We start from the raw sequence: 25,614 nt of genomic DNA, 5'->3' as shown, positions 1-25,614 counted from the left end.
GAGGTCTTGGCTGATTTCTTTTGATTTTCCCATGATGTCAAGCAAAGAGGCACTGAGTTTGAAGTTAGGCCTTGAAATATATCCACGGGTACACCTCCAATTGACTCAAATTATGTCAATTAGCTTATCAGAAGCTTCTAAAGCCATGACATCATTTTCTGGTATTTTCCGAGTTGTTTAAAGGCACAGCCAAGTTAGTGTATGTAAAATTCTGACCCACTGGAATTATGATACAGTGAATTATAAGTTAATTAATCTGTCTGTAAACAATTGTTGGAAAAATAACTTGTGTCATGCACAAAGTAGATGTCCTAACCAACTTGCCAAAACTGTAGTTTGTTAACAATAAATTTGTAGTGTAGTTGAAAAACGAGTTTTAATGACTCCAACCTAAGTGTATTTACACTTCCGACTTCAACTGTAGATACACAGAGTAAAGAGCATATTGGGTCAATTTCCGCAACAACTAAGAGCTTTGGAGCGTGAGGCTAAACTTTTCCACTGTTTCTGTCCCGTGGGTACCACGTTGTAACAGCGGGAGGTGAACCCGTTCACACGTGCAGATACTATGTGTAACTGTGTGAGAGCGATGTCTTGCATCTTGTCCATCACAAACTTTGGTGCTGCTCATGCAACGGCATTTCGCTGACTTCTATTGACAGTGTTGGAAAAAGTACTCAATCATCATACTTGAGTAAAAGCAAAGATACAGTAATAAAAAATTACATAATTGACAAATGAAACATGTGTTTATTGAGTACACCAGATCAGAGACAGTAGGGATGACCTGGGTTGGTCTCTTGATAAGTGTGTGAATTGGAATTTTACTTTTGGGTGTCATGGAAAATGTATGGAGTAAAAATAATGTGAATCGTTACCCTCTTTACACTCCAGGGCCACACGAGACTCTAGGTTGTCCATCTGCATCTGCAGCCTCTTCAGGGTGAGGTCGCTCTCGCGTGACTTGCGTTTATATGCAATGAGCACTATCACAATGAAGAGGATGAGCAGGGCACCGGCGCCGGCGATGCTGATGATGGCCGTGCTGCTCAGCGGACTGTCTGACGTGATGTGGACCACGCCCGGGGAGAACTCGATGCCGCCCACACGGGCCTGGGGAGGGAGAGACAGAGGAGAGAGGTTAGATACAGGGGAGAGGGGGGGAAGGGTGGAGAGACAGGGGAGTGGGGTTAGAGACAGGGGAGAGGGGTGAAAGACAGGGGATAGGGGGAGAGAGAGGAGAGAAGGGGTGAGAGACAGGGGAGACAGTGGAGAGGGGGTGAGAGACAGGGGAGAGGGGGGAGAGAGAAGGGAGAAGGGGTGAGAGACAGAGGAAAAGGGTGAGAGACAGGGGAGAGGGGGGAGAGAGAGGGGAGAAGGGGTGAGAGACAGAGGAGAAGGGTGAGAGACAGGGGAGAGGGGTTGAGAGACAGGGGAGGGGGGAGAGAGAGGAGAGAAGGGGTGAGAGACAGGGGAGAGGGGAGAGACAGTGGAGGGGAGAGAGGGAGAGAAGGGGTGAGAGACAGGGGAGGGGGGAGAGACAGTGGAGAGGGGTGAGAGACAGGGGAGAAGGGGTGAGAGACAGGGGAGAAGGGTGAGAGACAGGGGAGAGGGGGAGAGAGAGGAGAGAGGGGTGAGAGACAGGGGAGAGGGGAGAGACAGGGGAGAGAGGGAGAGACAGTGGAGAGGGGGAGAGACAGGGGAGAAGGGGTGAGAGACAGGGGAGAAGGGTGAGAGACAGGGGAGAGGGGGTGAGAGACAGGGGAGAGGGGGAGAGAGAGGGGAGAAGGGGTCAGAGACAGGGGAGACAGTGGAGAGGGGGTGAGAGACAGGGGAGAGGGGGGAGAGAGAGGGGAGAAGGGGTGAGAGACAGAGGAGAAGGGTGAGAGACAGGGGAGAGGGGGTGAGAGACAGGGGAGAGGGGGGAGAGAGAGGGGAGAAGGGGTGAGAGACAGAGGAGAAGGGTGAGAGACAGGGGAGAGGGGGTGAGAGACAGGGGAGAGGGGGGAGAGAGAGGAGAGAAGGGGTGAGAGACAGGGGAGAGGGGGAGAGACAGTGGAGGGGGAGAGAGAGGAGAGAGAGGAGAGAAGGGGTGAGAGACAGGGGAGAGGGGGAGAGACAGTGGAGAGGGGGTGAGAGACAGGGGAGAAGGGGTGAGAGACAGGGGAGAAGGGTGAGAGACAGGGGAGAGGGGGGAGAGAGAGGAGAGAAGGGGTGAGAGACAGGGGAGAGGGGAGAGACAGGGGAGAGAGGGAGAGACAGTGGAGAGGGGGAGAGACAGGGGAGAAGGGGTGAGAGACAGGGGAGAAGGGTGAGAGACAGGGGAGAGGGGGTGAGAGACAGTGGAGAGGGGGAGAGAGAGGAGAGAAGGGGTGAGAGACAGGGGAGAGGGGGATAGCCTGTCTCTCTGGCTCTATTTTACGGTAATGCGTCTGGTAGCCTGTCTCTCTGGCTCTATTTTACAGTAATACGTCTGGTAGCCTGTCTCTGTCTGGCTCTATTTTACGGTAATGCGTCTGGTAGCCTTTCTCTCTGTCTTTCTCGCTCTATTTTACGGTATTGTGTCTGGTAGCCTGTCTCTGTCTGGCTCTATTTTACGGTAATGCGTCTGATAGCCTGTCTCTGTCTTGCCCTATTTTACAGTAATGGGTCTGGTAGCCTGTCTCTGTCTGGTTCTATTTTACAGTAATGGGTCTGGTAGCCTGTCTCTGTCTGGCTCTATTTTACAGTAATGGGTCTGGTAGCCTGTCTCTGTCTGGCTCTATTTTACAGTAATGGGTCTGGTAGCCTGTCTCTGTCTTGCTCTATTTTACAGTAATGGGTCTGGTAGCCTGTCTCTGTCTGGCTCTATTTTACGGTAATGCGTCTGGTAGCCTTTCTCTCTGTCTGTCTTGCTCTATTTTACAGTAATGGGTCTGGTAGCCTGTCTCTCTTCTTCTGCTGCCCATCAATCATTGGTCCAGGTGGCAGAGCAGGAAGCGTCTCAGAACCACAAATGGAACCTTTATTGAGTTTGTGCCTCTTATTGAAACGGTTATTTGTTGTTTCTCTGTTTGAATGTTGAGAGTGGACAGTATAACCCAACGGTCCGATTAGATTATAGTCTGGGCCTGGCCCGGGACAGCAGGAGAGTGGGTGGGGGGGTTGGAATGGGGACCAGTGTGTGTGTGTTGGTGTGCGTGTGTGTGTGTGTGTGTGTATGTGTGTCACTCACCAAGACTTTGTGTCGCCCCGTCAGGTTGGGCGACTCACACAGCAGCTGGTTGTCTGACACGGTCAACAGACAAGGTTTATCACCAATCAGAACCGTGTAGTTCAGCTTGCCGTTATTGCCGTTGGTATTGGTGGGAGGGAGGAAGTTCCGCCCCTGAGAAACAGGAAGGAAATGGCATTGGACTGGGTAAGGTATTGTTTTGTTTAAATGGTATGCATACATTGATATAACTAGACTATGTAGACCATAAACATGTAACAAAACTGTATGCAGAAGTGTGTTATGTATGGAGAGAGAGAGAGAGCGGAGAGAGAGAGAGCAGAGAGAGAGAGAGAGCAGAGAGAGAGCAGAGAGAGAGAGAGAGAGCAGAGAGAGAGCAGAGAGAGCAGAGAGAGAGAGAGAGCAGAGAGAGAGCGAGAGAGAGAGCGAGAGAGAGAGAGAGAGCGAGAGAAAGAGAGCGAGAGAGAGAGCGAGAGAGAGAAAGAGAGACCGTGAAAGAGAGAGCGAGAGAGAGAGAGCGGAGAGTGAGAGAGAGTGGAGAGTGAGAGAGCAGAGAGAGAGAGAGCAGAAAGAGAGAGAGAGAGAGAGAGCGGAGAGAGAGAGAGCAGAGAGAGAGAGAGAGCAGAGAGAGCAGAGAGAGAGCAGAGAGAGAGCAGAGAGAGAGAGAGCAGAGAGAGCGAGAGAGAGAGAGCGAGAGAGAGAGCGAGAGAGAGAGAGCGAGAGAAAGAGAGAGAGAGAGAGAGAGAGAAAGAGAGACAGTGAGAGAGAGAGCGAGAGAGAGAGAGACAGTGAGAGAGAGAGAGAGAGAGAGAGAGAGAGAGAGAGAGAGAGAGAGAGAGAGAGAGAGAGAGAGAGAGAGAGAGAGAGCGGAGAGTGAGAGAGAGCGGAGAGTGAGAGAGCAGAGAGAGAGAGAGCGGAGAGAGAGAGCGGAAAGTGAGAGAGAGCGGAGAGTGAGAGAGCAGAGAGAGAGAGAGAGAGAGAGAGAGAGAGCAGAGAGAGAGCAGAGAGAGAGAGAGAGAGAGAGCAGAGAGAGAGCGAGAGAAAGAGAGAGAGAGCAGAGAGAGAGCGAGAGAAAGAGAGACCGTGAGATTGAGAGCGAGAGAGAGAGCAGAGAGAGAGAGCAGAGAGAGAGCAGAGAGAGAGAGCAGAGAGAGAGAGAGGAACAAGTCCCCCTTCACCTTCAGTATGATGGGGGAGCCAGGCTTGAGCTCCAGCACTCCAGACACATGGAGGGGTTCGAACTCGGGGTTGGGGTAGTAGATGAACGGCGTGTTGTTGAGGGCCAGCACTGCTTGCACGTCATCCAGGATGAAGCCAAACTCATCGGGCCGCGCTGGCACCTCCCTCTGCCTGCCCAGGCTGATGGGCAGCTCTGGGGCCTGGCACAGCATGGAAGTGGGGCTGAACACCTGGCATATCTGTTGGGAGAGAGGAGAGGGCACAGGGTGATGAGTATGGACGACTACGCTATTTTATGTCATTATAGTATATTTATTTTATAGTGGGACAGATACACGGATACATGATACATGGTCAGTAATAGTTATGTTAGTATTGATACATGATACATGGTCAGTAATATAGTTATGTTAGTATTGATACATGGTCAGTAATATAGTTATGTTAGTATTGATACATGGTCAGTAATAGTTATGTTAGTATTGATACATGGTCAGTAATAGTTATGTTAGTATTGATACATGGTCAGTAATATAGTTATGTTAGTATTGATACATGGTCAGTAATAGTTATGTTAGTATTGATACATGGTCAGTAATATAGTTATGTTAGTATTGATACATGGTCAGTAATATAGTTATGTTAGTATTGATACATGGTCAGTAATATAGTTATGTTAGTATTGATACATGGTCAGTAATAGTTATGTTAGTATTGATACATGGTCAGTAATATAGTTATGTTAGTATTGATACATGGTCAGTAATAGTTATGTTAGTATTGATACATGGTCAGTAATATAGTTATGTTAGTATTGATACATGGTCAGTAATATAGTTATGCTAGTATTGATACATGGTCAGTAATAGTTATGTTAGTATTGATACATGGTCAGTAATATAGTTATGTTAGTATTGATACATGGTCAGTAATATAGTTATGTTAGTATTGATACATGGTCAGTAATAGTTATGTTAGTATTGATACATGGTCAGTAATATAGTTATGTTAGTATTGATACATGGTCAGTAATATAGTTATGTTAGTATTGATACATGGTCAGTAATAGTTATGTTAGTATTGATACATGGTCAGTAATATAGTTATGTTAGTATTGATACATGGTCAGTAATATAGTTATGTTAGTATTGATACATGGTCAGTAATATAGTTATGTTAGTATTGATACATGGTCAGTAATAGTTATGTTAGTGTTGATACATGGTCAGTAATATAGTTATGTTAGTATTGATACATGGTCAGTAATATAGTTATGTTAGTATTGATACATGGTCAGTAATATAGTTATGTTAGTATTGATACATGGTCAGTAATATAGTTATGTTAGTATTGATACATGGTCAGTAATATAGTTATGTTAGTATTGATACATGGTCAGTAATAGTTATGTTAGTGTTGATAGGAGTCACAGGAGGCTGCTGAGGGGAGAACGTCTCATAATAATGGTTGGAACAGAGCTTTTTGAATGGCATTTGATCCCATTCCACAGATTCCGCTCCAGTCATTACCACAAGCCCATTTGATCCCATTCCACAGATTCCGCTCCAGTCATTACAACAAGCCCATTTGATCCCATTCCACAGATTCCGCTCCAGTCATTACCACAAGCCCATTTGATCCCATTCCACAGATTCCGCTCCAGTCATTACAACAAGCCCATTTGATCCCATTCCACAGATTCCGCTCCAGTCATTACAACAAGCCCATTTGATCCCATTCCACAGATTCCGCTCCAGTCATTACAACAAGCCCATTTGATCCCATTCCACAGATTCCGCTCCAGTCATTACCACAAGCCCATTTGATCCCATTCCACAGATTCCGCTCCAGTCATTACAACAAGCCCATTTGATCCCATTCCACAGATTCCGCTCCAGTCATTACCACAAGCTCGTTCTCCACAATTAAGGTGCAACGAACCTCCTGTTTTAAATACATGGTTTTGGGCTTCACTGCATTCACTTCTCAGCACTTAGAAGTCGGTGTGAAACAACTCTACCTAACAGGCCCTTGTAGACAGACCTCCCGAGGCCAGCCACTGCAGGTCTGCAGTCAGTCTACAGTCATTACGGTCCCTTTCATATGACAGGTTTACATGTCAGTCAGAGCCCTGGAAGAGATGGCATCTAATCCATTCAACGTGGCCGCCACCTACTGAGTGCAGACACATCTGAGTGTTCACCTCAAAGGAGGCCTAAATCAGTGGAACAGTTGGAGCGGTGGCTCTTTCCTCGGCACAATGGGTCTTTGATCTGATCCGGTGTGATGGTGCAGACTCACTGAGAGATAACTAGCCTACGTTCACCTTCATTTCCCTACAAAAAGGCTTGTCTCTCACTCTCTCTTTCAGCTCTCTCTCTGTATCTCTCTCTCTGTCTCTCTCTCTCTCTGTATCTCTTTCTCTCTGTATCTCTCTCTCTCTGTATCTCTCTCTCTTTCTCTCTCTGTATCTCTCTCTCTCTGTGTGTATCTCTCTCTCTGTATCTCTCTCTCTGTTTATCTCTCTCTGTCTGTATCTCTTCCTCTCTGTATCTCTCTCTCGCTGTTTCTCTCTCTCTCTCTCTCTGTATCTATCTCTGTATCTCTCTCTCTGTGTCTCTCTCTCTCTGTATCTCTCTCTCTCTGTATCTCTCTCTCTCTGTCTCTATCTCTCTGTCTGTATCTCTCTCTTTCTCTCTGGCTCACTATCTCTCCACCTGTATCTCTCTCTTTGTATCAATTCAACTCAATTTAAGGGATTTATTGTCATGGGAAACATATGTTAACATTGCCAAAGCAAGTTAAGTAGATAATAAACAAAAGTTAAATAAACAATTAACAGGAAACATTACACTCAAAAAAGTTACAAAAGAATAAAAACATGTAAAATGTTATATTATGTATATATACAGTGTTGTAATGATGTGCAAATAGTTAAAGTACAAAAGGGAAAATAAATAAACAAATATTGGTTGTGTTGACAATGGTGTTTGTTCTTCACTGGTTGCCCTTTTCTTGTGGCAACAGGTCACAAATCTTGCTGCTGTGATGGCACACTGTGGTATTTCACACAATAGATACGGGACTTTATCTCTCTCTCTGGCTCACAAACTCTTTCTCTCTGGTTCACTAAGTCTCTCTCTGGATGTATCTCTCTCTGGCTCACTAACTCTCTTTCTCTGGCTCACTAACTCTCTCTGCATCTCTCTCTCTCTCTCTCTCTCTCTCTGGCTCACGAACTCTCTCTGCATCTCTCTCTCTGGCTCACTAACTCTCTCTCTCTGGCTCATTAACTCTCTCTCTCTGGCTCACTAACTCTCTCTGGATCTCTATCTCTCTGGCTCACTAACTCTCTCTGCCTCACTAACTCTCTCTGCATCTCTCTCTCTGGCTCACTATCTCTCTCTGCATCTCTCTCTCTGGCTCACTATCTCTCTCTCTGCATCTCTCTCTCTGGCTCACTAACTCTCTTTGCATCTCTCTCTCTGGCTCACTATCTCTCTCTGCATCTCTCTCTCTGGCTCACTAACTCTCTCTGCATCTCTCTCTCTGGCTCACTATCTCTCTCTGGCTCACTATCTCTCTCTGCATCTCTCTCTCTGTCTCACTAACTCTCTCTGTATCTCTCTCTCTGTATCTCTCTCTCTGTATCTCTCTCTCTGGCTCACTAACTCTCTCTGCATCATTAGCTCTCTCTCTGTATCTCTCTCTCTGTATCTCTCTCTCTGTATCTCTCTCTCTGTATCTCTCTCTCTGTATCTCTCTCTCTCTGTATCTGTCTCTCTATACAGTGGCTTGTGAAAGTATTCACCCCCTTGGCATTTTTCCTATTCTGGTTGCCTTACAACCTAGGATTAAAATAGTTTTTGGGGAGGTTTGTATCAACATGCCTACCTCTTTTAAGATGCAAAATATTATTGTGAAACAAACAAGAAATAAGACAAAAAAAAAACTGAAAACTTGAGCGTGCATAACTATTCACCCCCCCAAAGTCAATACTTTGGAGAGACACCTTTTGCAGCAATTACAGCTGCAAGTCTCTAGGGGTATGTGTCTATAAGCTTGGCACATCTAGCCACTGGGATTTTGCCCATTCTTCAAGGCAAAACTGCTCCAGCTCCTTCAAGATGAATGGGTTCTGCTGGTGTACAGCAATCTTTAAATCATACCACAGATTATCAAATGAATGGAGGTCTGGGCTTTGACTAGGCCATTCCAAGACATTTAAATGTTTCCCCATAAACCACTCGAGCGTTGTTTTAGCAGTATGCTTAGGGTCATTGTCCTGCTGGAAGGTGAACCTCCGTCCCAGTCTCAAATCTCTGGAAGACTGAAACAGGTTTCCCTCAAGAATCTCCCTTTATTTAGCACCATCCATTATTCCTTCAATCCTGACCAGTTTCCCACCCAGTCCCTGCCGATCAAAACATCCCCACAGTGCTGGTGATGCTGGGGATGGTGTTCTCAGGGTGATGTGAGGTGTTGGGTTTGCGCCAGACATAGCCATTTCCTTGATGGACAAAAAGCTCACTTTTAGTCTCATCTGAGCAGAGTACCTTCTTCCATATGTTTGGGGAGTCTCCCACATGCCTTTTGGTGAACACCAAATGTGTTTGCTTATTTTTTTCTTTAAGCAATGGCTTTTTTCTGGCCACTCTTCCATAAAGCCCAACTCTGTGGAGTGTACGGCATAAAGTGGTCCTATGGACAGATACTCTAATCTCCGCTGTGGAGCGTTGCAGCTCCTTCAGGGTTATCTTTGGTCTCTTTGTTGCCTCCTGATTAATGCCCTCCTTGCCTGGTCCATGAGTTTTGGTGGGCGGCCCTCTCTTGGCAGGTTTGTTGTAGTGCCACATTCTTTCAATTTTTAAATAATGGATTTAATGGTGCTCCGTGGCATGTTCAAAGTTTAGGATATTTGTTTATAACCCAACCCTTATCGGTACTTCTCCACAACTTTGTCCCTGACCTGTTTGGAGAGCTCCTTGGTCTTCATGGTGCCATTTGCTTGGTGGTGCCCCTTGCTAAGTGGTGATGCAGACTCTGGGGCCTTTCAGAACAGGTGTATATATACTGAGATCATGTGACAGATCATGTGACACTTAGATTGCACACGGGTGGACTTTATTTAACTAATTATGTGACTTCTGAAGGTAATTGGTTGCACCAGATCTTATTTAGGGGCTTCATAGCAAAGGGGGTGAAGACATTTGCACACACCACTTTTCAGTTTTATTTTTAGAATTTTTTGAAACAATATATTTTTTTCATTTCACTTCACCAATTTGGACTATTTTGTCCATTACATGGAATACAAATAAAAATATATTTAAATTACAGATTGTAATGCAACAAAATAGGATAAACGCAAAGGGTATGAATACTTTTGCAAGGCACTGTATCTCTCTCTGTAGCTCTCTCTGGGCCACTATCTCTCTCTCTCTGTAGCTCTCTCTCTCTGTAGCTCTCTCTCTCTGGGCCACTATATCTCTCTCTCTGTAGCTCTCTCTCTGGGCCACTATATCTCTCTCTCTGTAGCTCTCGCTGTCTGGGCCACTATATCTCTCTCTCTGTAGCTCTCTCTCTGGGACACTATATCTCTCTCTCTGTAGCTCTCTCTCTCTGGGCCACTATATCTCTCTCTCTGTAGCTCTCTCTCTCTGGGACACTATATCTCTCTCTCTGTAGCTCTCTCTCTCTGGGCCACTATATCTCTCTCTCTGTAGCTCTCTCTCTCTGGGCCACTATATCTCTCTCTCTGTAGCTCTCTCTCTGGGCCACTATATCTCTCTCTCTGTAGCTCTCGCTGTCTGGGCCACTATATCTCTCTCTCTGTAGCTCTCTCTCTGGGACACTATATATCTCTCTCTGTAGCTCTCTCTCTCTGGGCCACTATATCTCTCTCTCTCTGTAGCTCTCTCTCTCTGGGACACTATATCTCTCTCTCTGTAGCTCTCTCTCTCTGGGCCACTATATCTCTCTCTCTGTAGCTCTCTCTCTGGGCCACTATATCTCTCTCTCTGTAGCTCTCGCTGTCTGGGCCACTATATCTCTCTCTCTGTAGCTCTCTCTCTGGGACACTATATATCTCTCTCTGTAGCTCTCTCTCTCTGGGCCACTATATCTCTCTCTCTCTGTAGCTCTCTCTCTCTGGGACACTATATCTCTCTCTCTGTAGCTCTCTCTCTCTGGGCCACTATATCTCTCTCTCTCTGTAGCTCTCTCTCTCTCTCTGTAGCTCTCTCTCTGTAGCTCTCCCTCTGGGCCACTATATCTATCTCTCTGTAGCTCTCTCTCTCTAGGCTACTATATCTCTCTCTTTGTAGCTCTCTCTCTGTAGCTCTCTCTCTCTGGGCCACTATCTCTCTCTCTGTAGCTCTCTCTCTCTGGGCCACTATATCTCTCTCTCTGTAGCTCTCTCTCTGTAGCTCTCCCTCTGGGCCACTATATCTTTCTCTCTGTAGCTCTCTCTCTCTCTAGGCTACTATATCTCTCTATCTGTAGCTCTCTCTCTGTAGCTCTCTCTCTCTGGGCCACTATATCTCTCTCTGTAGCTCTCTCTCTGTAGCTCTCTCTCTCTGGGCCACTATCTCTCTCTCTCTGTAGCTCTCTCTCTGTAGCTCTCTCTCTCTGGGCCACTATATCTCTCTCTCTTTAATATTCTGTCTCTTGTTACGACTTGGAGAAAATCAACAGTGTGGTAGGTGGCAGAACACACATTGAGGGCCTCTAGCAAAACTTTCCCACCTGGAGAATCTCTCTGAGGCATTTCACATCTCCACTGTAACCTCTGCTACACGGTCCGCCACGCAAACAAATCCCCCTCTGAGCAAAACCTGTCATTTTAATTGGTTCCTCACGACGGCAGTACATCAAACCAGACAAATCATGGGGGGTGCGGCTGACCCAGTGTCGGCGCCTGCGTCACACGTCTGTAACTGCAGAGAACGCTGTGTGTTTGTGTGTGTGAGAGTGAATTGGCCAGATAGTAGGGAAGCGGACAAGTATTTTCAAAACAAGCAAGGTTATATATAAATATCGCCCAGGCAGTATCAAAATGATTGCAAAGATCATAGTCGAAAATGAGAAACTGGGACGTGGCAAATTAACTTGGCGAATATACAGGGTTTTGATTCAAGGGGGCTTTTGAAGTGCGGCCATCTGTACTTGGAGCAACAATGGCTCCCTACGCTTATTCTATTGGAGCACAGCTGCAGAACGGTGGCGGTCTCTTCGATGGACCAGGAAGATAGCATTACTGCCTTTTGTCTCTCCCCATGCCTTTCAATCAGACCTCAGATCAGATCTCAGGGCTGGTTAGGGAACTCCCATGGGTACTGTGGTTCCAGGGGGAATCTGATAGTTTGGTTTATGTATGGTTCACCTCATGTTGAAACTCATGATCTTTTTGTTTTCTGTCGGGGTGGAGAAATACAGGGAACTGGGATTTCTGTCTGGGGTGGAGGAATACAGGGAAACAGATGTTCTGTCTGGGGTGGAGGAATACAGGGAAACAGATGTTCTGTCTGGGGTGGAGGAATACAGGGAAACAGATGTTCTGTCTGGGGTGGAGGAATACAGGGAAACAGATGTTCTGTCTGGGGTGGAGGAATACAGGGAAACAGATGTTCTGTCTGGGGTGGAGGAATACAGGAAAACAGATGTTCTGTCTGGGGTGAAGGAATACAGGAAACAGATGTTCTGTCTGGGGTGGAGGAATACAGGAAACAGATGTTCTGTCTGGGGTGGAGGAATACAGGAAACAGATGTTCTGTCTGGGGTGAAGGAATACAGGAAACAGATGTTCTGTCTGGGGTGGAGGAATACAGGAAACAGATGTTCTGTCTGGGGTGGAGGAATACAGGAAACAGATGTTCTGTCTGGGGTGGAGGAATACAGGAAACAGATGTTCTGTCTGGGGTGGAGGAATACAGGGAAACTGATGTTCTGTCTGGGGTGGAGGAATACAGGAAACAGATGTTCTGTCTGGGGTGGAGGAATACAGGAAACAGATGTTCTGTCTGGGGTGGAGGGATACAGGGATCAGGGATTTTGTCTGGGGTGGAGGGATACAGGGAAACAGAATATGGGGTGGAGGGATAGAGGGGGACAGGGCTTTCTGTCTGGGGTGGAGGGATACAGGGCAACAGAATCTGGGGTGTAGGGATACGGGGTGACAGGGCTTTCTGTCTGGGGTGGAGGGATACAGGATGACAGGACTTTCTTTTTCTGGGTTGGAGGGAGACAGGGAAACTTATTTTCTTTCTGGGTTGGAGGAATACAGGTAAACAGGGCTTTCTGTCTGGAGTGGAGGGATACAGAGAAACAGGGCTTTCTCTGTTATTGGAATCTACTGTAATACAACCTTTTTGTCTCTCTGCTGTAGGAGTGCATTCCTTGTCCATACATCGCTATCCGTTCCAGACTTGGAAAACATATCTGGTTTCCTGTGGGGATTTGACCTTAGTTCGCACGAGTGTGTAAAGGGTTGAGGCTATTGACCGTTGGTTAGAGGTGTCTTTGACCTCTCATTGACCATGTTCTACTCACGTTGACCGTCTCTGGACCGTTGGTTAGAGGTGTGACCTCTCATTGACCATGTTCTACTCACGTTGACCGTCTCTCGACCGTTGGTTAGAGGTGTGACCTCTCATTGACCATGTTCTAATCACGTTGACCGTCTCTCGACCATTGGTTAGAGGTGTTACCTCTCATTGACCATGTTCTACTCACGTTGACCGTCTCTGGACCGTTGGTTAGAGGTGTGACCTCTCATTGACCATGTTCTACTCACGTTGACCGTCTCTGGACCGTTGGTTAGAGGTGTGACCTCTCATTGACCATGTTCTACTCACGTTGACCGTCTCTCGACCGTTGGTTAGAGGTGTGACCTCTCATTGACCATGTTCTACTCACATTGACCGTCTCTGGACCGTTGGTTAGAGGTGTGACCTCTCATTGACCATGTTCTACTCACATTGACCGTCTCTCGACCGTTGGTTAGAGGTGTGACCTCTCATTGACCATGTTCTACTCACATTGACCGTCTCTCGACCGTTGGTTAGAGGTGTGACCTCTTATTGACCATGTTCTACTCACATTGACCGTCTCTCGACCGTTGGTTAGAGGTGTGACCTCTCATTGACCATGTTCTACTCATGTTGACCATCTCTCGACCGTTGGTTAGAGGTGTGACCTCTCATTGACCATGTTCTACTCACATTGACCGTCTCTCGACCGTTGGTTAGAGGTGTGACCTCTCATTGACCATGTTCTACTCACATTGACCGTCTCTCGACCGTTGGTTAGAGGTGTGACCTCTCATTGACCATGTTCTACTCATGTTGACCATCTCTCGACCGTTGGTTAGAGGTGTGACCTCTCATTGACCATGTTCTACTCACATTGACCGTCTCTCGACCGTTGTACTTGGCTCTGATGAGGGGGCTCTGTATGATGTCCAGGTTGGTGCCGGTCACAGTCACAGGTGTGTGCCCACTGTGGTAGAGAGAGAGGGGAGAGCGGCACCACCATGGCTTGCTTGGTAACACACTTATGATTGGCTTTTATCATTTCCCGAATGGTCCCATTTCCTGGTCCCCTGTCGTCTCACCTGAAGATGCTCCACTCAGGTTCCAGCTTGATGATAGTGGGGTCCTCCACGTACTCAAACTTCAAGTCTTTCTGGATGCGGGCCTTGTCCACCGTCACTGACACACTGACGTTTCCATATCCTTGCAGCGAGGCGTGGGAGCGACACGTGATCCACTGGCCGCCCCTCCTATGGCAGAGAGAGAGAGAGAGAGAGAGAAGTATTTTACCTCAATGGTCTCACCGGTCTGCCCTACTACTACCTGAAAGTACAACTGTGACCTGGAACCAACTTATGCTACAATGTTGCTGACGTTATGATAATGGACTAGACTACGGAGCATCTGAATATAACAATGAAGGGGAAATGTCACCAGGTGTTCACATGAAAACTTCCCAGAATCCTTCTTCAAATCAACAATTACAACAGTAGAATCAAAGACACTATTCTAAACCTAGGAATGTTTGGGATTTTTCCTCAAGACATCTCTGTGCCAGGCAGCCAGCAGGGATCTCGTCCTTTAGCTTTATTGGGGGAAGCCGTTGGCACGGTCTGGTTTTTATAGACGTTATTGATTAGGGATCAGGAAGTCTTTCAGAAGTCTTAATGTCGCTATGGATTTTCACCACAGGGCCAGAGGATGACAACATGCACAGATGATCGCCTTTTGAGTGACAGAAGATCAGACTCAGAGATATATGTGAATAGATGTGATAGATAATATGATTGCCCGAACGTGAACCCCCCCCCCCCTCTCTCTATCTCTCTCTCTCGCTCTCTCTCGCTCACTCTCTCTCTCTTGCTCTCTCGCTCTGTCGCTCTCTCACTGTGTACGAAAATTAATGTTCCTGGTCCTCTCTTGAGTGACAAACAGATCAGACTCAGAGATAATTGTGATAGATAATGTTATTGGCCAATAATCTGATTAGCCCCTCCTGCCTGCTTACCTGTGATAGGTGCACTTCTGGTCCTTGAACATGATGGACACGTTGCTCCCGGCGTCCAGGTTGCTACCGGTGATGTTGACGATGGTTCCCCCGGAGACGGGCCCTCGGCTGGGCTTCAGGCTGATCAGTCTGGTGACCTAGGGATCAAAGGTCAAGGTCAAAGATCGTCCAATCAGATGCATCTATAAAAATCATGTCAACCAATCACATCGCAGTGAGAGAACAGAACAGGAACAAGCAGAGGAGTTGAAGTATAAATCTCGCAACAGTTTATCTGCTCTGTCGTAATCTCATAATAATCTCATAATAATCTTATAATCAGTGTATTTTCATGGTACGACATCTAACCTAACATGATGTAATCCTGTTATATGGGCCTGTTAAGAAATAAAGCTCCCCTTAATGTGTGTGTGTTAAATTGATATCGCTGCATAAAATAAGCACATATTGGTAACGATCAGGCTGTATTTCAGTGGGTGAGAGACATGCTCTTAATGTTTGATAAAGTGTGTACATGGGGAGAGTGTGTGTGTGTGCGTATATATAGAAAGCAGATTATATGGCACTTCCTGGTCCATTTTCCCCCTGGAGACATTAAGAACTGCCTGTCTCCTCACACTAGTGTTCTATGTAGGGAAGTGATGAGTACAGCTCGTAGGACACAGTGAGACATAAAAACAACAGGGTCTACAGAATTAAATCAATTACATAGCCTAGATATTGCTAGATCACTAACTAAGTGAACTACATACATTCTATAATCTATATTCTATAATGACAAATAAACCATATAAAAAATATACAGTATGTTCTCTATGTTTCATATGGCAGACACACACATCTACAATATCTGTTGGTCTGACAGACACTACTCACCACGAAGTAGTAGTACTTGGAGTATACGGCCCTGAACTCTTTTGGACACTCTCTGACCCCCACACCCCCCACACACACCTCCACGTAGTTGGCGAACTGGCTCGGCGTTGCCACCGCCATCTCACACACTATCCTACAAACAGGAGGAAGTGTTGATGATTCATTATGTTTCTACAATGCAGTTATGTACAGACACACACACACACACACACACACACACACACACACACACACACACACACACACACACACACACACACACACACACACACACACACACACACACACACACACACACACACACACACACACACACACACACACACACACACACACACACACACACACACACACACGCACACACACATACACATGCAAACACACAGCATTGCTTCATTTCTTCTTTGTCATTCTCATGATTTGAATACAGAATAGACATTTTGGTCTAACCCACACATTTAACACAACGACAGGTCAGTGCCACACATCAAATGAACTCAAACTGCTGAAAGTGTTTAAAGCGGATTCTCACCACACCGAGCCCGTCACACTTACACATGTGTTCCCCAGCCCTTCTCTATAGGAACGCTGAGGTAGTGAATAGAGGAGGAAGGCTTGTTAAGGTCATATGAATATGAATGGAGGTTTTGGCAGGGAGTTGGCAGCATGGGGCCTCCAAATCCCTGCCAGATAACACATTATTATATTCAAGTCTTAACCTGGGATTAGGTGGGTTCTCATAAAGCCCCTCTCTGCCTGATGGTTTAAAATCAGTGCTGCACAGCAGAATGATCTCACACAACAGCACTGCAGCAAACTGTCTAGTGGAGTTCAATGGAGAGCTCACTTGATAAAGGTGTGTGTGTGTGTGTGTGTGTGTGTGTGTGTGTGTGTGTGTGTGTGTGTGTGTGTGTGTGTGTGTGTGTGTGTGTGTGTGTGTGTGTGTGTGTGTGTGTGTCTGTGTGTGTGTGTGTGTGTGTGTGTGTGTGTGTGTGTGTGTGTGTGTGTGTGTGTGTGTGTGTGTGTGTGTGTGTGTGTGTGTGTGTGTGTGTGTGTGTGAGAGTGTGTGTCTGTGTGTCTGTGTGTGTGTGTGTGTGTGTGTGTGTGTGTGTGTGTGTGTGTGTGTGTGTGTGTGTGTGTGCGTGCGTGCGTGCGTGCGTGCGTGCGTGCGTGTGTGTGTGTGTGTGTGTGAAATCTTGATTAGGATGGTCTATTATGATCCGACGTGGCCTTTCTCTTGTCCAAACATCACAATCTAAATGCCAACTTTGAGGTGTGACTTTGACCTTCCACCAAGCCTCTCCACTTACTCTGGTATCTTAGTGACTGACTGTACAGCACACCTAGTTTCTGCTTACTGCTTTAGTCACCCCCCAGTCACACTCTCTCAGGCTCACTGAATCCCATGACCCTCTGCCTGAGGAGTTGTTCTGTGGTTGAGGTGCGGTCAGAGAGAACGTGACTGGGATTCAGTAGTGACTGTGTGCCTCAGATGACCTTGTGTCTAAGAGTTTGCACCGGGGTCTGTGGTCAGCCTGTGATTTGGAATGACCCTGACCGTGTACTCACTGTTCTGCGGGGATGTATCCCTCGCGGACGGGGGTACAGTCCACCTCGGCCACCCTGACGTTCCCCTGGATCTCACTGAAGTCCAGGCCCAGGTTCTCCCCCCGGATGGTTACTAGGGTGCCCCCTTCCCGAGGCCCCCGCAGCGGAGTGATCTGGGCAAAAGAGAGACTTATTATTAACAACAATAGACTGATAGCTTAGCGTCGTGACGCCAACTTCCTACGAGTTTACTTTACCAGGTCATGTTGTCATTTGCAGCAACGACCTGACCTGGGGAACTGCTACAGGGGAGAAGAGATTCTGGATCCAATTGGTTATGATGGTGTTCAGCAGCGCTGCTGTTATTAGCCATGCAGTCAAAAACCTAGTGTCATAAATCTTTCTGAATGACACGGTGTTGATGATAACTATATTAATGACAGCAGCTGTCTGTCTCTCCATGCAGCCCAATTAGTCAGAAGGTCCATAATGCAGTGCGTTAAGGTCTCCACCACGCATTGAGCATGAAACCCCCTCTCCTTCACACGATGATAACTCTACAGTATATTCCTAATTCATCTGACTTTGGTGTAAAAGACAAGGGTCTGGGCTTCATCCCAAATGGCACCCTATATATAGTGCACTACTTTGGACCAGAGAGTAGCATTTGGGACGCAGCCTTAATCTGGATCAGAAGCAGTACAGTGCTATCTCCAGGGCAGTGTGTAGGGTCTTAGTTAGAGGGCTTGTTAACCGGTCCTGATTAAAAACACACTCAGCATGGCTGTCATGAGGAAGCTTCCCAATGGCGCACGATAACGCCAGCCAACGATATCTGCTGCCAGCCAATTAGATTAAGCTATTCCCCGTGCTCGCCCCATTTTGGCCGGGTGAGGTCATCACGCAAGCCGCGGCCAAGGCAATGCCCGGGCAGATCTCATATGAGGGATTAGGTGTGTGCAACCCAGTGTTTGGTTGTGTATGTGAGTGAGTGAGTGAGTGAGTGAGTGAGTGAGTGAGTGAGTGAGTGAGTGAGTGAGTGAGTGAGTGAGTGAGAGAGAGATAGAGAGAGAGAGAGAGAGAAAGAGTTTGTGTTCACAAACACAAACACACCCTACAGAGCCCCAGGACAACAGCACAATTAGACCCAACCAAATCATGAGAAAACAAAAAGATAATTACTTAACACATTGGAAAGAATTAACAAAAAAACAGAGCAAACTAGAATGCTATTTGGCCCGACACAGAGAGTACACAGCGGCAGAATACCTAACCACTGTGACTGACCCAAAATTAAGGAAAGCTTTGACTATGTACAGACTCAGTGAGCATAGCCTTGCTATTGAGAAAGGCCGCCGTAGGCAGACATGGCTCTCAAGAGAAGACAGGCTATGTGCTCACTGCCCACAAAATGAGGTGGAAACTGAGCTGCACTTCCTAACCTCCTGCCCAATGTATGACCATATTAGAGATACATATTTCCCCCAGATCACACAGATCCACAAAGAATTCGAAAACAAATCCAATTTTGAAAAACTCCCATATCTACTGGGTGAAATTCCACAGTGTGCCATCACAGCAGCAAGATTTGTGACCTGTTGCCACGAGAAAAGGGCAACCAGTGAAGAACAAACACCATTGTAAATACAACCCATATTTATGCTTATTTATTTTATCTTGTGTCCTTTAACTATTTGTACATTGTATATATATATATATATATATATATATATATATATATATATATAATATGACATTTGTAATGTCTTTACTGTTTTGAAACTTCTGTATGTGTAATGTTTACTGTTCATTTTTGTTGTTTTTCACCTTATATATTCACTTTGTATGTTATCTACCTCACTTGCTTTGGCAATGTTAACACATGTTTCCCATGCCAATAAAGCCCTTGAATTGAATTTAATTGAATTGAGAGAGAGAGAGAGAGAGAGAGAGAGAGAGAGAGAGAGAGAGAGAGAGAGATTGAACAGTCTACACACAGAGTGGCTAACTCATAAAGGAGAGTTGGTCTACACACAGCATGACTAACTCATAAAGGAGAGTTGGTCTACGTGACTAACTCATAAAGGAGTGTTGGTCTACACACAGCATGACTAACTCATAAAGGAGAGTTGGTCTACGTGACTAACTCATAAAGGAGTGTTGGTCTACACACAGCGTGACTAACTCATAAAGGAGAGTTGGGAGGTGTCAACAGTTATTCTGATCACCTAATATATTGATCTGTTAGATGTTCCACTGTAGCAGACATCCAAGTTTTAACAGATTGATTAGTGTTGGCCCCTAATAGTGTTTGTCCCAGAAGCCAGATGCTGAATGTATGAAATGGACACACTGTCCAGGACCTCCAATCCATCTCTGCCAAATAAAGCACCTCCAGGTCCCAATGGGAAAGCTGAGCTATCATTAATTAATAGCTTTGTGCTGTGTCATTCTCCCCTGCCAAATAATGATCTCCCACTAGGGTTAGAGGTCTCATTATCAATGCTCTGTGGAGGGCATTCCTCACTGACAGGCTCGGGCCCCTCTCAGGGGAATGGAGGTACAGTCGCCAAAGTGTGTGTGTGTGTGTGTGTGTGTGTGTGTGTGTGTGTGTGTGTGTGTGTGTGTGTGCGTGCGTGCGTGTGTGTTCGTGCGTGCGCGTGTGTGTTCGTGCGCGTGCGTGCGTGTGTGTTCGTGCGCGTGCGTGCGTGTTCGTGTTCGTGCACGTGCGTGCGTGTGTGTTCGTGCGCGTGCGTGCGTGTGTGTTCGTGCGTGTGCGTGCGTGCGTGTGTGTTTGTACGTGTAAGAGAGAGAGAGAAAGAAACAGCGTCTGATGGTAATCCATATCTATTTAGCTAGTTATTTAGGGACAGTTGTGAATACTGACAACTTAGCTTATATCCCTATCTACAAACATCAAGGCATGATCAGAATACAGTGAGTTATCAGGTATGCCAGACCCTTGGTAGATTGGGTCTATAATGATGAGTTCAGTGGGTTGGTGTTGCTATACGGATACAGTGCTGTCCAATTAGAGACGCTGAAAAAGTAACCGCCAGCCAATGGGAAAATAAAGTGGAGGGAGGGGCAGTGTTATCTCACTGCATGACTGGCTCGGCCGCAGTTCATAATAGACAGTACATCAACTAACTGTCACTGGTCCTGAAATAATATAGTCTGTCCCTTGCTGATGTGGTGATGGAATAGGGAAACCCTGTGGGAACAATCTACTGCAACACAATGCATGCAATTAACAGACACTGCAATGCATTATGGATCTTTTCCATCTAGCAGGGAGGAGAGAGAGACGGCGGGAGTGAGAGAGGAGAGAAAGAGAGAGAGAGAGAGAGAGAGAGAGAGAGAGAGAGAGAGAGAGAGAGAGAGAGATGATGGGTCTCTTTTCATTAGCGGGATGAGCAGTTGATTAGATTTGTGTCTTTGACAAGCTAATTGACGGTTGGTGGAGTCAGATACTAAATCACTCTCTCCCTTTCTGTATCTGGAGAAGGAGTGATGATTATTCATGGAGAGATGTCACTGTAATGAGCAGCATTAGAATGCATTAGGGGCAGAGGGCTGGGCTGAGGGGCCTTAAAAAGCCCCCCATCATCACAGAGTGACAGTGTTATGGGTACGAGAGGGCTTCAATATGCTCCTGTTACAGCCAGGCAAGGCACTATGCACAGACAGAACAGGGGATAAATCCATGCTAGATTCAGACCAGGACAGTAGCGGACTGGCCACCGGCCGGTGGGCTGGTCAACCTCTGGACCGGTGGGCTGGTCAACCTCTGGACCGGTGGGCTGGTCAACCTCTGGACCGGTGGGCTGGTCAACCTCTGGACCGGTGGGCTGGTCAACCTCTGGACCGGTGGGCCGCCTGCCTTATACATGTTTTACTACTAATAAAAAAGTTGGCAGAAGGTTGAGCGACACGGGCCAACCCCCTTTCCTCCAGGCCCGTCTATTCCAAACGAATGTCTATGCAACCCTTAGCCCCGCCCCTGTTGTCTCGCTCACACTCACATTGACACTGACAGCTCGAAAACTAGCTACAATAGAAAACGGAAAAGCAGAGTAAAAAACGTAAGGGTGGGGATGAAAAGTTAAGAGACAAAATAGTCAAAAGTCTTCACTCAAATGCAAGTAAATATAAAACGCTAACCGACTTATTCGGTATTATTAGTACTAGTACCAGTGCTACCGACGCTAACATGGACGTGCTAGACCGGCAAGAGGAAGATGCCACAACCCGGTCGGCAGGTTAAAGAGTAGGCGGAGAGGACAGCGAAGCCAAAGACAGGCGGAGAGGACAGCGAAGCCAAAGACAGGCGGAGAGGACAGCGAAGTCAAAGACAGGCGGAGAGGACAGCGAAGCCGAAGACAGGCGGAGAGGACAGCGAAGCCAAAGACAGGCGGAGAGGACAGCGAAGTCAAAGACAGGCGGAGAGGACAGCGAAGCCGAAGACAGGCGGAGAGGACAGCGAAGCCAAAGACAGGCGGAGAGGACAGCGAAGCCGAAGACAGGCGGAGAGGACAGCGAATCCAAAGACAGGCGGAGAGGACAGCGAAGCCGAAGACAGGCGGAGAGGACAGCGAAGCCAAAGACAGGCGGAGAGGACAGCGAAGCCAAAGACAGGCGGAGAGGACAGCGAAGCCAAAGACAGGCGGAGAGGACAGCGAAGCCAAAGACAGGCGGAGAGGACAGCGAAGCCAAAGACAGGCGGAGAGGACAGCGAAGCCAAAGACAGGCGGAGAGGACAGCGAAGCCAAAGACAGGCGGAGAGGACAGGGAAGTCAAAGACAGGCGGAGAGGACAGCGAAGTCAAAGACAGGCGGAGAGGACAGCGAAGTCAAAGACAGGCGGAGAGGACAGCGAAGTAAAAGACAGGCGGAGAGGACAGCGAAGCCAAAGACAGGCGGAGAGGACAGCGAAGCCAAATACAGGCGGAGAGGACAGCGAAGCCAAAGACAGGCGGAGAGGACAGCGAACCCAAAGACAGGCGGAGAGGACAGCGAAGCCAAAGACAGTGCAGCCGAAGAGGTAGATATGTGTCTAAATGTGTTACAAATACAACACCTTATATCAGAATTTATGAGTGAAATGCAAACACTATTGGTCAGCTACTGCTGTGTAAATGTACCAGAAAGGAAGGATTAAGGTAAAGACGTACAGTAACTAGTCAAACTGGCTAGTGGTAAAACTCAAATTTGACACCTAGCAAAGCTCTGAATGCCTAGATTTCGACGGTTCTGTGAGGATCTTGTGGGGAATGGTAATCACTTGAGTATCAGTAATTTACTGTTGTATAATTTTACTTAGCTAAAATAATCATTTTCATTTAATTCGGAATGCTTTTGCCTTGTCGTTCTAAACGCTAAATTGCATTAGACATATACAAAAGTTAATTAGATCATTTTATTTCATGTCTATACAGCCTTTGGTTGCAAATAGTATACATATTGTAAAACCAATCCTTTCCCTCTCAAATCCATATTTTGTGTAGGAGAATATGGCTACAGTGATTTGCTAGGTATGATCCTCATCGCCACGGTTCCTACCACGTCGCCTCTTACTATACAACACATTGAAGCTCATCATCATGCCAACAATCCGGTGTGAATGGCGAGTAAAGCCAACAAAAACATGTAGTGTTGTCATTCATTGACTTGATATGAAATAGTGGGGCTGCTGCTGTGTTTTTGTAGTTTTTCAAAATTGGGCCTTTATTAGTTAATTTATATATTATATTATTCATATCCAGGTTGATGACAGATCCAGTTCAGTTTCAGTAGAAGAGAGGATCTTTGGGGTTGATGACAGGTCCAGTCCAGTTTCAGTAGAAGTGAGGATCTTTGGGGTTGATGACAGGTCCAGTCCAGTTTCAGTAGAAGTGAGGATCTTTGGGGTTGATGACAGGTCCAGTCCAGTTTCAGTAGAAGTGAGGATCTTTGGGGTTGATGACAGGTCCAGTCCAGTTTCAGTAGAAGTGAGGATCTTTGGGGTTGATGACAGGTCCAGTTTCAGTAGAAGAGAGGATCTTTGGGGTTAATGACAGGTCCAGTTTCAGTAGAAGAGAGGATCTTTGGGGTTGATGACAGGTCCAGTCCAGTTTCAGTAGAAGTGAGGATCTTTGGGGTTGATGACAGGTCCAGTTTCAGTAGAAGTGAGGATCTTTGGGGTTAATGACAGGTCCAGTTTCAGTAGAAGTGAGGATCTTTGGGGTTAATGACAGGTCCAGTTTCAGTAGAAGTGAGGATCTTTGGGGTTAATGACAGGCCCAGTTTCAGTAGAAGTGAGGATCTTTGGGGTTGATGACAGGTCCAGTTTCAGTAGAAGAGAGGATCTTTGGGGTTGATGACAGGTCCAGTTTCAGTAGAAGAGAGGATCTTTGGGGTTGATGACAGGTCCAGTTTCAGTAGAAGAGAGGATCTTTGGGGTTGATGACAGGTCCAGTTTCAGTAGAAGAGAGGATCTTTGGGGTTGATGACAGGTCCAGTTTCAGTAGAAGAGAGGATCTTTGGGGTTGATGACAGATCCAGTTTCAGTAGAAGAGAGGATCTTTGGGGTTGATGACAGGTCCAGTTCAGTTTCAGTAGAAGTGAGGATCTTTGGGGTTGATGACAGGTCCAGTTTCAGTAGAAGAGAGGATCTTTGGGGTTGATGACAGGTCCAGTTTCAGTAGAAGAGAGGATCTTTGGGGTTGATGACAGGTCCAGTCCAGTTTCAGTAGAAGAGAGGATCATTGGGGTTGATGACAGGTCCAGTCCAGTTTCAGTAGAAGTGAGGATCTTTGGGGTTGATGACAGGTCCAGTCCAGTTTCAGTAGAAGAGAGGATCACTGGGGTTGATGGCAGGTCCAGTTTCAGTAGAAGAGAGGATCATTGGGGTTGATGACAGGTCCAGTCCAGTTTCAGTAGAAGTGAGGATCTTTGGGGTTGATGACAGGACCAGTCCGGTTTCAGAAGAAGTGAGGATCTTTGGGGTTGATGACAGGTCCAGTTTCAGTAGAAGAGAGGATCTTTGGGGTTGATGACAGGTCCAGTTCAGTTTCAGTAGAAGTGAGGATCTTTGGGGTTGATGACAGGTCCAGTTTCAGTAGAAGAGAGGATCTTTGGGGTTGATGACAGGTCCAGTCCAGTTTCAGTAGAAGAGAGGATCTTTGGGGTTGATGACAGGTCCAGTTCAGTTTCAGTAGAAGAGAGGATCTTTGGGGTTGATGACAGGTCCAGTTCAGTTTCAGTAGAAGTGAGGATCTTTGGGGTTGATGACAGGTCCAGTTTCAGTAGAAGAGAGGATCTTTGGGGTTGATGACAGGTCCAGTTTCAGTAGAAGAGAGGATCTTTGGGGTTGATGACAGGTCCAGTCCAGTTTCAGTAGAAGTGAGGATCTTTGGGGTTGATGACAGGTCCAGTTTCAGTAGAAGTGAGGATCATTGGGGTTGATGACAGGTCCAGTCCAGTTTCGGTAGAAGAGAGGATCATTGGGGTTGATGACAGGCCCAGTCCAGTTTCAGTAGAAGTGAGGATCTTTGGGGTTGATGACAGGTCCAGTTTCAGTAGAAGTGAGGATCATTGGGGTTGATGATAGTTCCAGTCCAGTTTCGGTAGAAGAGAGGATCATTGGGGTTGATGACAGGGCCAGTCCAGTTTCAGTAGAAGTGAGGATCTTTGTGTGTGTGTTTGCGTGTGCGTGTGCGTGTGTGTGTGTGTGTGTGTGTGTGTGTGTGTGTGTGTGTGTGTGTGTGTGTGTGTGTGTGTGTGTGTGTGTGTGTGTGTGTGTGTGTGTGTGTGTGTGTGTGTGTGTGTGTGTGTGTGTGTGTATGTGTGTGTGTGTGTGTCTGCGTGCGTGCGTGCGTGCGTGTGTGTGTATCTGCATTCTCACCTGGGTGATGCGTGGGTGGGTACACTTGCTGTTGAGTCCATTGCGCTCCAGCCACTGGCTCTCAGGGTGGGGACAGTGCTGCTTGAGGGTGCAGCGGTTCTCCCCTTTACACCACACACAGCCAAACAGGGGGTCTGCCTTCAGACACAGGCCACAGCTCCCCCTCTGGGCATCACACTTGTACAGGTGAACTGATGGGGGGGTCACAGGGAGAGATCAGGTTAACACATCACACACATATACTTGATTTCAACCAGTCAATCAATCACATGCATTTATAAAGACATTTGTACATCAGAAATTGTAACGAAGTGCTTTACACCCAGCCTAGACTTAAAACGATAGCCTTCATGATGTATACTGGTAAATGTGGG

At 46.8% G+C, this 25,614-nt stretch overlaps 1 protein-coding gene across 1 annotated transcript in view; it reads right to left on the bottom strand.

Moving 5' to 3' along the window:
• The window catches only part of LOC118382586 (plexin-A4), a gene marked incomplete at its 5' end in the record, with an annotated part of 146,250 nt that overhangs the window by 90,861 nt on the left and 29,775 nt on the right, over window positions 1-25,614 (bottom strand). Inside the window, 9 exons of the mRNA XM_052515457.1 lie at window positions 879-1,113; window positions 3,215-3,367; window positions 4,393-4,632; window positions 13,798-13,891; window positions 14,007-14,174; window positions 14,933-15,069; window positions 15,809-15,941; window positions 17,378-17,529; window positions 25,241-25,431. Coding sequence (XP_052371417.1) covers window positions 879-1,113; window positions 3,215-3,367; window positions 4,393-4,632; window positions 13,798-13,891; window positions 14,007-14,174; window positions 14,933-15,069; window positions 15,809-15,941; window positions 17,378-17,529; window positions 25,241-25,431 — 1,503 coding nt within the window. The remainder of the gene's footprint in view (window positions 1-878; window positions 1,114-3,214; window positions 3,368-4,392; window positions 4,633-13,797; window positions 13,892-14,006; window positions 14,175-14,932; window positions 15,070-15,808; window positions 15,942-17,377; window positions 17,530-25,240; window positions 25,432-25,614) is intronic.

This window comes from Oncorhynchus keta, unplaced genomic scaffold (genome assembly GCF_023373465.1).
Source record: "Oncorhynchus keta strain PuntledgeMale-10-30-2019 unplaced genomic scaffold, Oket_V2 Un_scaffold_25965_pilon_pilon, whole genome shotgun sequence".
NCBI lineage: Eukaryota > Metazoa > Chordata > Actinopteri > Salmoniformes > Salmonidae > Oncorhynchus > Oncorhynchus keta.
This window is presented reverse-complemented; position numbering and strand designations above follow the sequence as displayed.